Genomic DNA, 15,842 nt, shown 5'->3' with positions numbered 1-15,842 from the left:
ACTTCTGCAAGGCATGAATGCCAAAATTACTTCTTTACAGGGGTTCTGATGTCTGTTCATCCATCCATCTCTTGCTCGGTTAACTTGGTTAAGGACATTGACTGAAAAACAATTAGGTCTTTGCCACAAGAAAAAACAAAACAAAACAAACAAACAAACAAAACCATTCCAAACAAACTCAATGGGGTTGAAGAACTTATAGATTTTATCCTGGAAAACAACAACAACAAACAAACAAAGAAAAAACTGTGAGTACCTAGTGTGGGTTTACAGCTTCTTCACACAGTACAAAAACATGCATGTTATGTTAATAGGTGATTCTAAATTGCCCATGAATGAGAGGTAGATAAAGTGCTTATAGCATATAGAAGAAGAATGGATAGTTACAGTGTGACTTAAAAACAATGTGAGCAGTCAGTAAGAAGAGAAAAATGATGTGTAATGTGTATAAATGTGAGTACATTATGTGGCTATCTACAAGCACAAATGCCCGGAATATAAAAAAAAATAATGCAACAATAAAACAGAATCCATTTATCCATTTAATTCATTTAGAATTTAGATTAAAAGAGAGCTCAAAAGAAGGGTTGGGACAGGGGTGGGGGTGGGGGCCACTGGCTTTTCAGAGTGTGGAAAACAGAGCTGACACATGCAAGAATTCTTGTCATTGCTTTGAATGTATATACTAGTTTGGAATGAGTGTTGATTGATCCTGAAATAGATAATTATACAAAAATGGGGACAGTGTTTAACAGTTTTAATGGTTATTCATGGTTATATATACATATACATATTCTAAATAGGTCTACAGTTCAAAATTCTGTAGAAATATTATGGAGAAATCCACCATAGTGTGATGAATAAAATCTGAGTGGGTTTAAGGATTATGTCATAATTTCTATGTCATTTGATGTCTCTGTTACACGTTTGTAAAGTAAGTCTGTCTTTTGGTTTTCTTGATGTGCAGGCTATCATTTTTTTGTATTATAATTGTGTACTCTCAATTCATATATTTTGGAATTTGTCAAAAAAAGTCAATACTTCCGGCGAGGGCATTCAAAATAAAAGTTTTAAAAAGATTTAAGAACGAAGTCCTGGTGGTTGTATAGTGATCACGTGGTTATGGTTCGTCGGCGTCGTCGATCGTCATAGGTTTCCGGGACACTTCCGCTTCGAAAGTCGAGGAGTAACCCTGTCAAACGGCCGAGCAGTCCACAACAAACAGCAAAGAGGCAACTGTAAGATAAAAAGGAAGAGACGATCTCCACGTAAACAGTAAGGACAACTATTTGTAAGGTTATAAGCAATTTTGTTAATATTACGCTAACACTAATGTATTAATTTGTGGGCTAAGTAAGTGAAGCTAATTGCTGAACAACAGGTGTGCCAAATTAGCGTTAGCTCGGCTGCTCATTCGGCTAATTGTTATCCAAGTTAACACAGCCCGATTTCAGTAGATAATAGTAAAATAGCATGTCGTTGCACTAATGTTAAAGTTCGCCTCTAACCAGTAACGCTGGCTACTCTAAGCACTGCTGTCAGCTCGTGTTTGCATTGCTCCACCATCGCTAATTGGCTCTTCTGTTATGGTAGTGTTGCTGGATCAATACCTTGTAAAAATGACAAAGGTTTTGTTTATTCTAAGCAGCTACTTGTAGGCTTTCTGACTTGTTTGGCTGTAATGGGTGAAGCCTCTGTAGTCAGGTGATTGTACCACCTGTCTGACGTGTTTGAACGCCTCTGCTGTTAATTATTGAGCTAAATGCAAGGCGTTTAAAAGGTGTAGTTGCTTATGCTTCCAAACCTGCTTTAGTTACATGTACACTCAGTGGTGATGGAGGTCTTGTAGTCGGTGAAGCTTACTACAGCTACAGGTCACATGCTCCCCTTTAATCCAAACATAAGCCTTGTGTGGTAGTTTTTTACAGCAGGGGGTTATTATACTGCTTAGCTGCAAAGCATAAAATCTATACCTTTTAGTTTTAGCTAAACGCTCTTTAAGAGGTGCTTTCTCATGGCCTTGGCTCTTAACCTGTGTTTTATATTTACAGCAGAAATGAGGTCCTCTTATTGTGTTGCAGTAGCGCAGATCAAACTCTTTGACCATAAGTGCATTCTTGCACTGATCATGAGATCAGCATGAGGCCTGGCTTTTTTATTTCTTCTTTCTTAAAAAAAAAAAAAAAAAAACTTGGTACACTGGTGTTAAACTAACACCTCACTGTTAAAGGCTTCCTCATTAGTGACAGAGAAAAGTGCAGAATGTAGAACTGTTAAGGTCCACTACATTTTTTTTTCTTTTTTGCTTTAGCGTTCTCTAATCTTTTATATTTGTTGAGGTGATTTGTGGATTCACGGGTGCTGAGTGCTCACATCTTGAAGCAACATGGGAGAGCTCTTCAGAAGTGAAGAGATGACGCTGGCTCAGCTCTTCCTCCAGTCGGAAGCTGCCTACTGTTGTGTCAGTGAACTGGGAGAGATTGGGATGGTCCAGTTTCGTGACGTAAGTCTGTTTTTTTTATCAAACTTCTAAAGCATTACTTTTTATTATCTTCTACTATCTGAAAGTCGCATTAATTAATTATTACGGTCATGCATGTGGTGACGTAAACAACATCATTAGTGGCACTATTGAGAGAGTGGATGCCTTCTGCATCATGTGCTCACAGCTGACCCTCATACGTGCATGAGAAAAGCCATTCCTGACAAGTCCTGAGGGAAGCAGCTGTTCTTGAGCGTAAGATGGACAGTAACACAGAAGCTCTGTGCATCAGCATGTCTTGTATCATCAAATTGTTTCCATTAGTTTAAGAAACTATACCCATTACAGAGTTTAGACTTAACAGAATATATTAAGTCTAAATAGTGTTTACAAAAACCTGCATTATGGCAGCTATTGGTTATATTCTTTTAATTGAATTGTTTATATTCGTTGAACCTTGTGTGTTTTTCCTTTGCAGCTGAATCCTGATGTGAATGTGTTCCAGAGAAAGTTTGTCAATGAAGTACGACGATGTGAGGAGATGGATCGTAAACTCAGTGAGCGCTCTTAAATGTTCATTTTTCTATACCAAACTGCATTAGTTAAGTTTCCACCCCTTAAAGTATTAAAATACAGTTATATGAAGATGGTAGTTCATTATCCAAGCTTTACCATTCACTTGTATCCCTTTTTTTTAAACACCTTCTGAAAACCTTCTTTTACATTTCTCTCATAGGGTTTGTGGAAAAAGAAATTAAGAAGGCTAACATCCCAATACTCGATACAGGAGAGAACCCAGAAGTTCCTTTTCCAAGGGACATGATTGACTTGGAGGTGATTTTTGTTTCTTAAAGATAACTGTAAGTGCTGTCATCTGCTACTTCAGTCAGCTCATAATCCCTCTCATTGTTTCTCCATAGGCCACATTTGAGAAACTGGAGAATGAACTGAAGGAAATAAACACCAACCAAGAAGCGCTAAAGAAGAACTTCCTGGAACTGACCGAGCTCAAGCACATTCTGCGTCGCACACAACAATTTTTTGATGAGGTCAGCTTAACTGCACACAGGCCTATAAAACAGCAGCACTCCAGCCTGTCGGTATAACACTGCCATAGCCAGAAAGGGAATTGTGACTTTTACATTTACAATCTCTAACTGTAAATCAAAAAGAAGCAAATATTTAACTAGTAACATCGGAAGAAGCAAATTGTTAAATGGCTTTTGTTTTGTATCCAAGAACAGGCTATAGTGAAAACAATACTTAACTTTTAGAAATGTATTTATTGTGGCAATTGGGAAGTCATTGATGGCTTTACAGTCTGCTGATAGGCTGCCTGGTATGGTCTTTGTTTCATACAGACGGAAGCACTTATTGCTGTTATTGACGCTTTGGTAAAGCAGTGTTTGCACTCATGTTTTTTTATGGCTGTTCACACGCTGACCCATTTACACAGGTTATTCACAGTAGTTCCTGTACATTAAACGCCCTGCTGTTTAGTACTTGACACTGATTTCATTCCAGGCACTTTGTTCATTTGCCAGACTTAATCCTTGCTTTTTCACCTTTGGCCAGCACCTATTCCACTTCACTGCCTTTGAAAGCAAACCTGGCTGTTGACTTACCACGTTAGGTCATCTTTGACAAGTTATTATGAGCTTTGATGAAGGTGAATCATTAAGCCAGATAAAAAGATGTTCAGCCATTAACTGGAGTGAGAAACTTTTTTTTTTTATTATTAAGCTCCCATCTGAATGTCAACGTTGCTGTAAATAAAAGCAGTTTGAGACATTTCATGGTAATTTTCGTGTGTGTGTGTGTGTGTGTACACTGTAGAGAAATGATGTTGCTATTGTTACTAATGATTTGTTGTCTGTCCTGTAGATGGAGGATCCCAGTTTACTTGAGGAGTCATCCATTCTCCTGGACCCAAATGAGCCCGTTAGAGTGGCTCCACTCAGGCTAGGGTGAGTCTGTTTTGTAGTACTGCACAATTTAAATACCTCCCACAGATGAGCTCTGATTGCCCCTCGTAGTCGGGCATCCAAGGCATCCTAAAGCAGAAATCCATGCAAAATTTATCTTCAGTTTGGAATTCCTTCAGTCCGCACCCAAAAGTGATTGTTTTAGCTTACTTGTCTTTGAAGTTAATCAGAGGGTATTTATATTCCTTTATTTATCTTTCTAACATATTCTATAGATTTGTTGCTGGAGTCATTGGCAGGGAGCGGATTCCCAACTTTGAGAGGATGCTATGGAGAGTTTGCAGAGGTAATGTGTTCCTGAGACAGGCAGATATTGAAGATCCTTTGGAAGACCCAACTACGGTAAGTGCTGCTCACAAATGAAACCATTGTGAAAGTAGTTGAGATGTTTGTGTTTTCTAACTTAACTTGGTGATGTTTCCACAGGGTGATCAAGTCCACAAATCTGTCTTCATCATATTTTTCCAAGGAGACCAGCTGAAGAATCGAGTGAAGAAAATCTGTGAGGGGTAGGTGAATTTGCATTTCTACTGTTAATGAAGTGTCGTTGACCAATAGATTTTTTTGCTTACTTATTAATGTGTTTCTAGATTCAGAGCGACACTGTACCCATGTCCAGAAACCCCACAGGAGAGGAAAGAGATGCTTGCTGGGGTGAATGCTCGCATTGATGACCTGCAAATGGTAAATGCACATACTCAGAACTGTCTTACTAACACTGAAAAGCAAGCTTCATTTGGTTGTTTTTTTTTTTTTTTTTTTTTTTTTTCTCATTTTTGCTCTGTCGGCAAGACATTTTTTCTTTGTCATGAAGACGTTACCACATTTCCTCCTCTTGCTCATGAGGATGTGAGTTATTTTCTGTGCAGAGACATGTCCTTTAACAGGAAACCACGTTTTTGTTTTTCTTGTGCGAGTAGTGCAGTGTGTTTCCTAACTCCTCATAGCAGTTGTCTACTCCCAAAGTGGCTCAAGGGAATCCCTCCTTCCTTTTGCTTTGCACATGACACTCCTCTTGGTTTTTGACCATGTAATGTTACAGTAGGTAAAAGAAGTGTTGAACACAAATCAGTTTTCATTTTCTAAGTAAATGTATATCTAAAGGGGTTATTGACATGAAATTCTCACCAGATGTCAGTAACAACCTATCCATTTTATACATAAAAAGAAATGAAACCATAGATGTCCATAAAGTGTAATAATGAGAAATGAAACAGTAGAAAAGGTTTTGAGTACATGAAGAAAGAAAGGTATAAAAAAAAAAAAAGCATGGAAGCTTATCTTAGAGTTGGAAAACAATCCTGCCACTTAGTTCAAATTAATGTTAGCTAGTTCAATCCCAGCTGATGACCTAAAAGACGTTGTCTCATTACCAAGATGCCAACATGTCATGATGGGTAAATCCAGTGAGCTCTCTCAAAACCTTTGCAGCCTTATTGTTGCAAAACACACTGACGCCATTGATTACAGAAGAATTTCTAAACTAGTGAAGGTTGCAGTGAGCACTGTTGGGGCCATAAATTAAAAAGCATAATTAGAAGAGTTGTCCAAGAGCCAAGGACCACTTGTGGAGAGCTATACAATGACCTGGAATCAGCAGGTACAATTGTTTCAAAGAAAACAATAAATAATGCACTTGACTATCATGGCCTGTATGCATGCTCACCACAGAAGACTACATTGCTAAAGAAAATAAGCCTGTGAAATACTGACAGAATGCAGTCTGGCCAGATGAGACCAAAGCTGAACTCTTTGGATGCCATAATACACACCATGTTTGGAGGTCAAAAGGCACCGCTTACCATCCCAAAAACACCATACTAACAGCGAAGTTTATATTATTAAAGGAAGGATTAATGGGAAAATGTACAGAGACTTTTTTGATAAAATCCTACCTGAGCAATTCATGTGACCAGTTTCTTGATATGAAATATTCAACAAATCTCAGTTCAAGCATGTTCAATACTTTTATTTTTCCCTGTGTTATTTTTTTTAATTATTACACTATTTTATGTTTATTTTTAATACTTATTTTACCCACTGTACATGCAGTGCTATGGGGATTTTACATCATGTTACACAGACTCTGGTATCACTCAGGTCCCACATGCTACTTCACTCTGTCAACCTGATGTGTCAGCACAGTTCATTTGTCATGTACTCGGATATTGATGAAACAATGACAGTTTAAACCACAGGAAGTTAAAAAAAAAAAAAACTTGCACAAGACAGTTGCTTGATACTCAACATGCCCTGTGCATGACAAATCAATGGATACTTCTTTGCTCCTCTGCATGCTGGGGGAATGTGAATCTCTGTGTTTGTGGATTATGCTTGTTGCTACTTGGGCATGAGATCCACGTAACAGAACGGCATGTCAGTGTTGTCTCAATAGCAGGCAAGAATTTGGGTGTGGGAGACAACAGAGATAGATATGAGCCTTCTCTTTGCTAGTCATGGGCTGGGCTTTTAATCTCAGTCATAGAGCAACATACCTGTGAATATTCTGTCTCCCTTATGGGAATCCCTTAATGGATTAGACACCCTGTTGCTCTTTAGCATGACCTTTTTTGCTCACCATTTATGCCAGTAAAAGGAACGTCTGATTCATTTATACTATTTTTGTTTTCTTTCGATTCTGTTTAATATTACACAGCCCTAATGTTAGATTTTTACCTTCAAGGTCATCAAAAAAAATTATAGTAATATTGTGATAGATATAGAAACTTGAAAAAAATTATTAAAATGAATCAGTAGTTTCATTAACCGTGTCCTTGGTTTTAGTAAAATGATTGCATTCGAACTTGAAACTAAATGAAAATAAAAGTGTATTGAGGTGCAGAGATGTGTGTAACCTTTACTGTACAAAACCATACGCACATTTACACTGTCTAGTTGCAAGGTATTATATTTCACACACCTGTTATTGTATTTTTATGAATGGTAAATGTCAGTGAAGAACATGACAGTTTCTAACAATTATATTCAGAAGTTTTAATAATGGGTCTGATTTGGAGAAAGGCACCAGCATTACACTGATGCAGTTTCTGCTGAAACATGATGGCAGGAATGGCTGTTGGCTTTCTGTGTGACTTGTTTTTAGAGAGTCTCATTGACATTCATAGATTTATTTATTTATGTGGCCAAAAGAATTCTTCATGATCTCACTGATCATGTCAAAAAAAAATGTATTGCTACTGTGGCCATCACTGCTCTTGTTTGTCATTAAAGGTGCTTAACCAGACTGAGGACCACAGGCAGAGGGTCCTGCAGGCTGCAGCCAAGACAATAAGAGTTTGGTTTATCAAGGTGAGGAAGATGAAGGCCATCTACCACACCCTCAACCTGTGCAACATCGATGTCACTCAGAAGTGTCTGATTGCTGAGGTGTGGTGTCCCATCTCAGACCTGGACTCCATTCAGTTTGCCCTGCGTAGGGGGACGGTGAGTAACAGAGGAGCAGTTTATATTTGGTGTAAACTAGCCAGTCAGGTTTTTACAAGGAAGATGATTTCATGTTTGAAAAAAATCAGTTTCTACTAAATGTTTTGGGTTTTTTTTTTTTGTTTGTTTTATGGTTGAGTCCTTTTTGCTATATTGTCTAGTTCTACATGTGGTGTAACAATAACAAGAACTCGTTATGGCTCTCAGCACATGATCCGATTCTTGGAATAGCTAGTTTTGCATTGTTCCAGGCTTGATGATCTAAAGTTAGGACTTTTGTTGCATGACATTCATATTTATTTATTTTTTGGTTTTAGGAGAAGAGCGGCTCTACTGTGCCTTCAATCCTCAATAGAATGCAGACCAAACAGACCCCTCCAACCTACAACAAGACAAACAAGTTCACCTCAGGCTTCCAAAACATTGTGGACGCTTATGGAATTGGCAGCTACCGTGAGATTAACCCAGGTAAGCAAACTATGAATTCTGTGTGTTAATGCCCAGCTGGTTTGTGTGGACCTTTTTGTATAATGTGGCAGTAGGTTTCTATAATCTGTTTACTCAGCTGCCTTAAGTATTGAGTTACAGACAATTAAAAGGCTTTTACTTCAGCTGCCTCATCAACCATTATCACCATGTTGGAACATTGTGCATGTTTCATTCATTTCTTTATTGACATACTACACCACCCTCCACCCTTGTATGATGCCTGCCTCCTTGTCTCCAGCACCATACACCATCATTACGTTCCCCTTCCTATTTGCGGTTATGTTTGGTGATCTGGGCCATGGGACACTCATGACCTGTGCTGCTCTATACCTTGTGTTAAGAGAAAGCAGACTGATGGCGCAGAAGAATGATAATGAGGTATGGATCCCATCATTACCATCTTATTAGTCCTAAATCATCCCTTGTCGATGACACACAAGCACCGATTCCACAGGACATCGTGCATTTTATTTTCACAGTTTCCTTATGAAAGTTCAATATCTTTTTGTGACAGATATTCAACATGATGTTTGGGGGGCGCTACATAATTCTGCTGATGGGAGTCTTCTCAATGTACACTGGCATTATTTACAATGACTGCTTCTCAAAGTCCCTAAATGTGTTTGGGTCTGGATGGAGTGTCAGACCAATGTTCAATTCCAGAGCTGGAGGCAACTGGACGTAAGTGTCACTGGTAATAATTGACAAGAGCTTTAACACAGGGACTTCTTTTTTTGTTCAGTATGTAAGCTCAAAAATCTGATCTCTGTCCTCATTCTGTTCAGGGATGGTACACTTAATAGCAGTACAGTTTTGCAGTTGGACCCAGCAGTTGATGGAGTCTTCAATGGGCCGTACCCCATTGGCATTGATCCAGTAAATCATTTTGTTTTTAATCTTTTGGAGCTCCATATTTATACATCTATGCCAGCTATTTTGTCTGTCAGTTACAAAAAAAATCCACAAAAGTCAGCAGTCATTGGCAGACATAAACTAACCTGAATACTCGCATAGTTTATAATTCATAATTGCATTATGTCTCAGATATGGAGCATTTCTGTCAACAAGCTGTCATTCCTCAACTCCTTCAAGATGAAGATGTCTGTTATCCTGGGGGTAATTCACATGCTGTTTGGAGTCACGCTAAGTCTCTTCAACCACCTGTGAGATTTCCATACCTATGTATAATTATGCATTGATTCTTATGTTTTTCTTTTTGAATTTGTGGACTTCTAATATTCTTTTTGTGGTTTTCCTCAGGTATTTCAACAAGCCCCTGAATATTTACTTGGGTTTCATTCCAGAGATTATCTTCATGGCCAGCCTGTTTGGCTACCTAGTCATTCTGATCTTTTATAAGTGGGTCTCCTATGGTGCACACACTTCCAGGGATGCTCCCAGTCTCCTTATTGCCTTTATTAACATGTTCCTGTTCAATTACAATGACCCCAATAATAAACTATTCTACAGAGGACAGGTGAGATCAGCATACTTGCAACTTTCTTTTTGTCATGAATGAAGAGATCCATCTAACTGTCCTTATTTTTTTTTTCTCTTGTACTTACTTTCCACCTTTTTTGTAGATGGCCATACAATCCCTTTTGGTGGTAATCGCCTTGGCATGTGTCCCCTGTATGTTAATAGTAAAAACTCTGGTTATGCGAAGACAGTATTTGTGGCGGAAGCATCTGGTAAGATAAAACAGTCCGCGCTCACAGTCACTCAATATACTTTTATAATAGATTTAAATAGATTACCTCATTAAGTTTCACTGTGTTACAGGGTACACAGAACTTTGGAGGAATCAGGGTGGGCAATGGGCCCACTGAGGATGAGGCTGAAATCATCCAGCATGACCAGCTCGCACAGCAATCTGAGGATGAACCTGAGGTAAAAGATGTGTTCCCACAATAACACTGAAGTCAAACATCAAAAGTTAATGTCTTTTTGTATTACAATAATTGCATACAGAGCATAAGTAACAACAGGACAGCAGCTTGCTGGAGTAACTCGGGAGAAGCACAAGTTAAAGGATCTTTTCACATCTTTGAATAATTTAGTCTTTCAACCTTAGTTGGAGACAGAAACTTGATGCCTTGTTTTTCCATTTCCACCCTTACTGTCAACATCAATAATGAATACAGACATTATGGATCCATTTTCTTGTAATTCCTGCACAGATTTAACACAACCATGAACAGATGGCGAGTAGTGAGTTATTTTACCTGGACTTCATAATTTTACTTATGTAATCTGATTACTCGTTTTATTTTAAGATGATCTGAAAGCACAGTGTGCTCATTCGCTAATGTTGGTTTCACTCGATTCTCCTTTTAAATAATTAACTGGTTTCTCTTGTTACTTTCCTGTTTATTGACGTTTGCCTGTCCGTGTGTGTGATGTCAATAACCAAGCGTTGCCTTTTGTCACCTGCTTTCAAGGCCTGTGAGGAGGAAGAGGTAGGACAGGAGCTCATGCTGCACATCCACCTGCACCCTATCCCCTCATGTTAATATACATGTCTTCAAAGTCTTTCCTTTACTGCCCCTGCTTTGTTGTCAACCATTGCCTGCTGCTACTAGTTGCGTCTGAATGTTTGTCATTGTATGGTCCGGTCAGGGACTTCTAAATGTATTCTATTGAAAATGGGCAGGGATTCGTCATGTGGCGGGTGCCAGTAGGCCAGTGCTTCCCTATGGTCTTGGTGATGTGCATGAGGCATCAGGAGGGCAGCTGACTCTTTGGGTTCACAGGTTCTTATGATGATGATACCTCTTCTTATTTTCGGGGTTGATGATCTACAACAAAAAATGGCTTTTCTGTCAATTCCCTCAATCATTGGTGACACATTAAAGCTGACTTCTCCTCTGTGGACCTCAGGACCTGTTGTAGAGATGTTGTTTTCTACTTCTTTTTTTTTTATGCTGAGTAAATGAAACCACTAACTTTTACCCACAGTTTAACTTTGCGGATGTAGCAGTGCATCAGGCCATTCACACCATAGAGTATTGCCTGGGTTGTATCTCCAACACTGCTTCCTATCTGAGGCTTTGGGCCCTCAGTCTGGCTCATGCACGTAAGTCGCTTCACCTGCAGTATTCAGTTATTTAGTAAGAGAAATGGCTCACTGTATTAACACCTAAATGCTTTGACTCTCAAAGGAATCAGAATAGTAAAGTTGGTGTGTATGTGCTTTCTTATTCACAGAGCTGTCAGAGGTGCTGTGGTCCATGGTGATGCGCATAGGCCTTTATTCTCGCAGCCTTGGAGGCTTCATCCTTCTGGCCATAGTATTTTACGTCTTCGCTGTTCTCACAGTTGTTATTCTTCTCATTATGGAAGGGCTGTCAGCGTTTCTGCACGCATTGCGACTGCATTGGTAAGTTTAGTTTTAATGTTGTTTTTTATGATTTGTATATGTATTTGCTTGGGTTTGATATTAAACATACACTAATACCTTTGTGAAAACTTGTTAGTGTTGAAGGATAGGACTCCTTAAGGCAAATTACTGTCATTGCTACAAAAGCAAAGCTCTAGCTCCACCTGCAGGCTACAATTAATGTCTCAGTGACCATCCCAGGTGCTCAAGTTAACAAACTGGTTTTCCAATCATCTCTCCTGGCCTCTGTCCTGGAATAAGTCTGCTCTTGTCAGTGTGGTGCTGTTCATTTATGCTCTATGTGTGGCATGCATAACAGTCTGTGGCTCTGCACCGATGAGCCTTTGTTGCCTCCTCATAAATGTCTTTGTCTGGCTTTGCTGAATGTCACGCTGGTTTTATAGTTCACCGGCACATTCACAGAGCACGTCTGTGTTGCAGCCGGCCTTCACGAAATTGTCCTTTCCACAGGAATGCTGGCTGAGCGTGCTTTCACAAATTGTCTTCATGATCAGTCTGTTTACATTTTAAGCGAGGGAAACTAAACGACCCCTCCCCCAATCAAAATATATTTTTATTTCCAGTGATATCTGGAAACCGTGTAATTACTGAACATCAAACTGACAAAACTGATCTGCACAATGTGCAATATGTAATACTACATATTTCTTCTTGCCACACCAGACGGGCTTTGGAATGAATGCTATCCATGGCAGCTCAGCTAAAAGGTCATCCAGCCATCACTTAGCATTGGCCTTTTTTAAAAATAGACCCTGATCATTTTCCTGAAGGGAAGAGGCTTAGGTGTCTGTCCCAGGATGTAGACATGAGCTTATGCAGGTGTGTGCAGACTGTGGAATGAAGAGCAGGGGTCATCAGCCGCTACTGCTCTGCTCAGCATTAACCAAGCTGCCAACTATCGTCACTATATGCACGACAAGGTTATTGTATGAAAGTATATATCGTTAGCTTCATAGCATAAGTGCCTAAGTCATTTTTTGGTCAAATTGAGATTTTTGCCTAACTTAACTTTACCACTCCTGCATCATCCTGTCCGTCTGCCTATGTCATCACAAAAAAATGACTTAGGCACTTATGCTATGAAGCTAACGATATGTCTTTTTTTCAGACTGATTTTTATTGATTTCTTTAATCGTAGGGTGGAGTTCCAAAACAAGTTTTACTCAGGCAACGGCTTTAAGTTCCTACCTTTCAACTTTGAAAGCATCCTGGACGGCGGAGCTGAAGACTGAACAAATCCTCTTCCTCTGTTCATGCCTCTAATCTGTTGAATTTGTGTGGTGGTGAATAGTGATATTTTTTTGTGTGATGCAGTTTCCACCTACTTGTTACCATAGCTACATAACTACTACATACTATTTACTTAGTCACTCGTCATCGTGTCTTGTGTTTTAAACTTCCCACTAGAATTGGTATCTGGAATATGTATTCAAACATAACTATTTATTCATTCCTTAATAGCCTTGATTCTAATCTGTTGTCTTCTTTTAGTCGGGCCTTTTTATTTTATCTGTTTTATTTAGTTAAATGTTATTTATGCATTTGTTGTTTTGTTTTTATTTTTTTTATTTTTTTTCTCCCTTTATTGCACTGCAACTTATGTACCATATACACCATGTTTAAAGTTCATATCTGCTGCTGATGGATTTAGGGGATGACAGACTTGTTTTCTGATTTTCTTGTATGTCTTCGAATTGTTATATTCAAATTTTCTTTGCTTTTCAGAATCATTTCTCAGTCAAAACCTTGTGCACTGCACAGCTCATCTATTTGGTTTAATAAGAAAGAAAATGCATACTAACCTCACACAGAGCTCTATAGCTCTGAAGGGAATGTTAACCAGTTCTTTGCAAATGAAAAGACTTTTTCATCCATTTGAGCCATTGATATGTTTTGTCTCTGTTCTCTCTGACGATCTACGTGACAACAGGGGAATCTATAGGTGTCCTAGTAGGTGGATTTTCTGTAGAAATGTTGCACTGAAATCATTGCACATTATCAGTCTCACTTTTGATTTTGGGTCCTGTATTATGTTTTCATTTATGCTCAGTTTTTTTTGATTTGACACAGTTAGAAAGCAGTAAGAACCACATACAGCAGACATGATCTTGTCAGAAAGGATTAAGCATCACATGAACAATAAAGTGGGAAAGGCTTTAAAATGTGGTGTTTGGCTTGATTTTTGCTTATCTTACTTTTTGCTGCAGCAGTAGAGCAAAAACAAAAAGGTAGCACTTTATTAAGTTTGTTAGTAAGTGCTTAGGTCATCATTTATATATCATTACTCATCCTTAATATGCTATTTATGTATGTTTATCCATCTGTTACTGTTACACGATATACAGCTATAGCTATCACTGCTGCTACATCACTGCTAGTATAATCATATCAGTCATAATACATCTTAATGAATGGCATAACAAAAGGGAATAATGCTATATAAATGATGAATTAACCATTTGCTAATACCGTAATAATGCTCTAATAGAGTGAAATTATTATAAAGTGCTACATACAAAAGTTACTTTTTTAAATGTGTATTTAGAAATACAGTTTGACTTATTTATTTATTTTTTTTTCTCCCAATCATGCCAAACTTAATGTATGGACTTTAAAGTTTTTAGAAACACTTTACATAAAATCTCAAACTTTATGTATAATTTTTTTTTTTACTTTAAACCTCCTCTAGGTGGCACTATTGGGTAGTATATGCAGCTGAGATGGTTCATAAAAAAGGAGAATTGATTTGATCACTCTAGAGCTAATAAAGACACCTAAAGTTGCTTTTGACTAAATATTTGGACAGCTGGTTTTATTATAGTACTTTCTGACCAATGATGCTACCTGGCATAAGGAAATGTATCTGCTAGTGCACTGATGAACTGAAAACATGTTTTAACTGGCCCCTTCTTAAACACAACCATGATGATTTAAAGGATGTTATTCTATAATGAGTCCAAAAAGAAGTATCCACTTGTGTCCTGACCCATTTTGAAAGATTTTGTTTAACTTTATCTGAAGCAAATATCTGTGATATATAGAAGTCATCCTTTTTAAAATCGTACTCAAAGTAAAAAAGTATTGACATCAAAATAACGAGTACTTTATGTAAAATAGCCTGTTAATCATATAGTTACTGAGTGCACTTGTGAATTTTTTAAGGTAAAGGTGGTATAATTTTGTTGATCTTTGGTAGAATATCTTGGAAATCCAAGTCTTGATGTATAATAATGACTTTTGATTATGCTTTCTGTTAATTGTGGCAACTGGCTGCAGTGTGGTGGAAGTATGAAGTTCTATTTAAACCACATTTTTTATTTTAGTGATTGATAAATGTACTTAGTTACTTTTGACCAATTTAGTTTGACTTGCCAAGACAAAGTCTAAGACATCCTTTTGGCAACGTGAGCAGCCTGACTACAAACATCGTCCACCACTCTGGGTTGAGGAACATCATGTTCTCTATTCACATGCTTTCGTTGTATAAAGGGGGAGCGGGGGGCTTCAACAGCCCAGGGTAATAATAGAACTCTTTATTTGTCTTTGTCTCTTTTTTTCTTCTTCTTAGAAAAACTCATTTAATTTGATATTTCCCAGCGTGTCCTGTATAACCAGGGGTGAAAGTGAACTTGCGTAAGAGCCCCAGATATCTTGCTGTGTTTACACATCCAGTGAATTTAACTCTGCTGTTTCAAAGCTAGAATCGCAGTGAGACTGAGCTTATGACTTTGCTCCTTTATCTAAAGCAAACATGTGAACAAATAAGTGTACTTTAGTTTGGCAGGAAACAAGTATTCAGGAATTTTGTGTTTCTTCTCGAGCTGTAGTAGAGTTTTCTTGAGGATACCGGAGATGCTTTTTCAGCTGTTCTAGGACTTGGTGTCCTCTGGATGCAGGCAGAGAAAAACAGGTTGATGATATTGTCAGGAAAAGACAGCTACAACAACAGCAACTAAAGATCTTACAGCACAAAATCAGTTTTCTGTACTGCAAAGGCTTAGCTACACTTTAGTATTTTTTTAAATTACTGAGCAGATTCTCT

General features: G+C 38.2%; 1 protein-coding gene across 4 annotated transcripts; it reads left to right on the top strand.

Annotated features, from left to right (window-relative positions):
• The first annotated feature begins 1,108 nt into the window (after positions 1 to 1,108).
• Positions 1,109 to 13,962, top strand: atp6v0a1a (ATPase H+ transporting V0 subunit a1a). 4 transcript variants are annotated; one of them, XM_013909078.1, is made up of 22 exons: positions 1,109 to 1,275; positions 2,340 to 2,503; positions 2,961 to 3,039; positions 3,219 to 3,316; positions 3,403 to 3,531; positions 4,367 to 4,449; positions 4,683 to 4,809; positions 4,894 to 4,976; positions 5,058 to 5,151; positions 7,699 to 7,911; positions 8,229 to 8,379; positions 8,639 to 8,778; positions 8,915 to 9,081; positions 9,186 to 9,276; positions 9,445 to 9,563; positions 9,661 to 9,877; positions 9,984 to 10,091; positions 10,183 to 10,290; positions 10,842 to 10,859; positions 11,359 to 11,476; positions 11,608 to 11,779; positions 12,939 to 13,962. In XM_013909078.1, exons 2-22 carry the CDS (start codon positions 2,387 to 2,389, stop codon positions 13,030 to 13,032), a joined length of 2,526 nt encoding a protein of 841 aa, XP_013764532.1. In that variant the 5' UTR covers positions 1,109 to 1,275; positions 2,340 to 2,386; the 3' UTR covers positions 13,033 to 13,962. The 4 variants fall into 4 exon arrangements, with proteins under 4 accessions (XP_013764532.1, XP_005726132.1, XP_005726133.1 ...); XM_005726075.1 differs by having other exon boundaries at positions 10,815 to 10,859; XM_013909077.1 differs by lacking the exon at positions 1,109 to 1,275 and adding an exon at positions 1,387 to 1,589 and having other exon boundaries at positions 10,815 to 10,859.
• The last annotated feature ends 1,880 nt before the right edge of the window (positions 13,963 to 15,842 follow it).

The sequence above is a fragment of the Pundamilia nyererei genome, unplaced genomic scaffold (genome assembly GCF_000239375.1).
Source record: "Pundamilia nyererei isolate P.nyererei 1_Seehausen unplaced genomic scaffold, PunNye1.0 scaffold00018, whole genome shotgun sequence".
NCBI classification, from domain to species: Eukaryota; Metazoa; Chordata; class Actinopteri; order Cichliformes; family Cichlidae; genus Pundamilia; species Pundamilia nyererei.
Note: the sequence above shows the minus strand (reverse complement) of the source record. Positions and strands in the feature narration are given on the sequence as shown.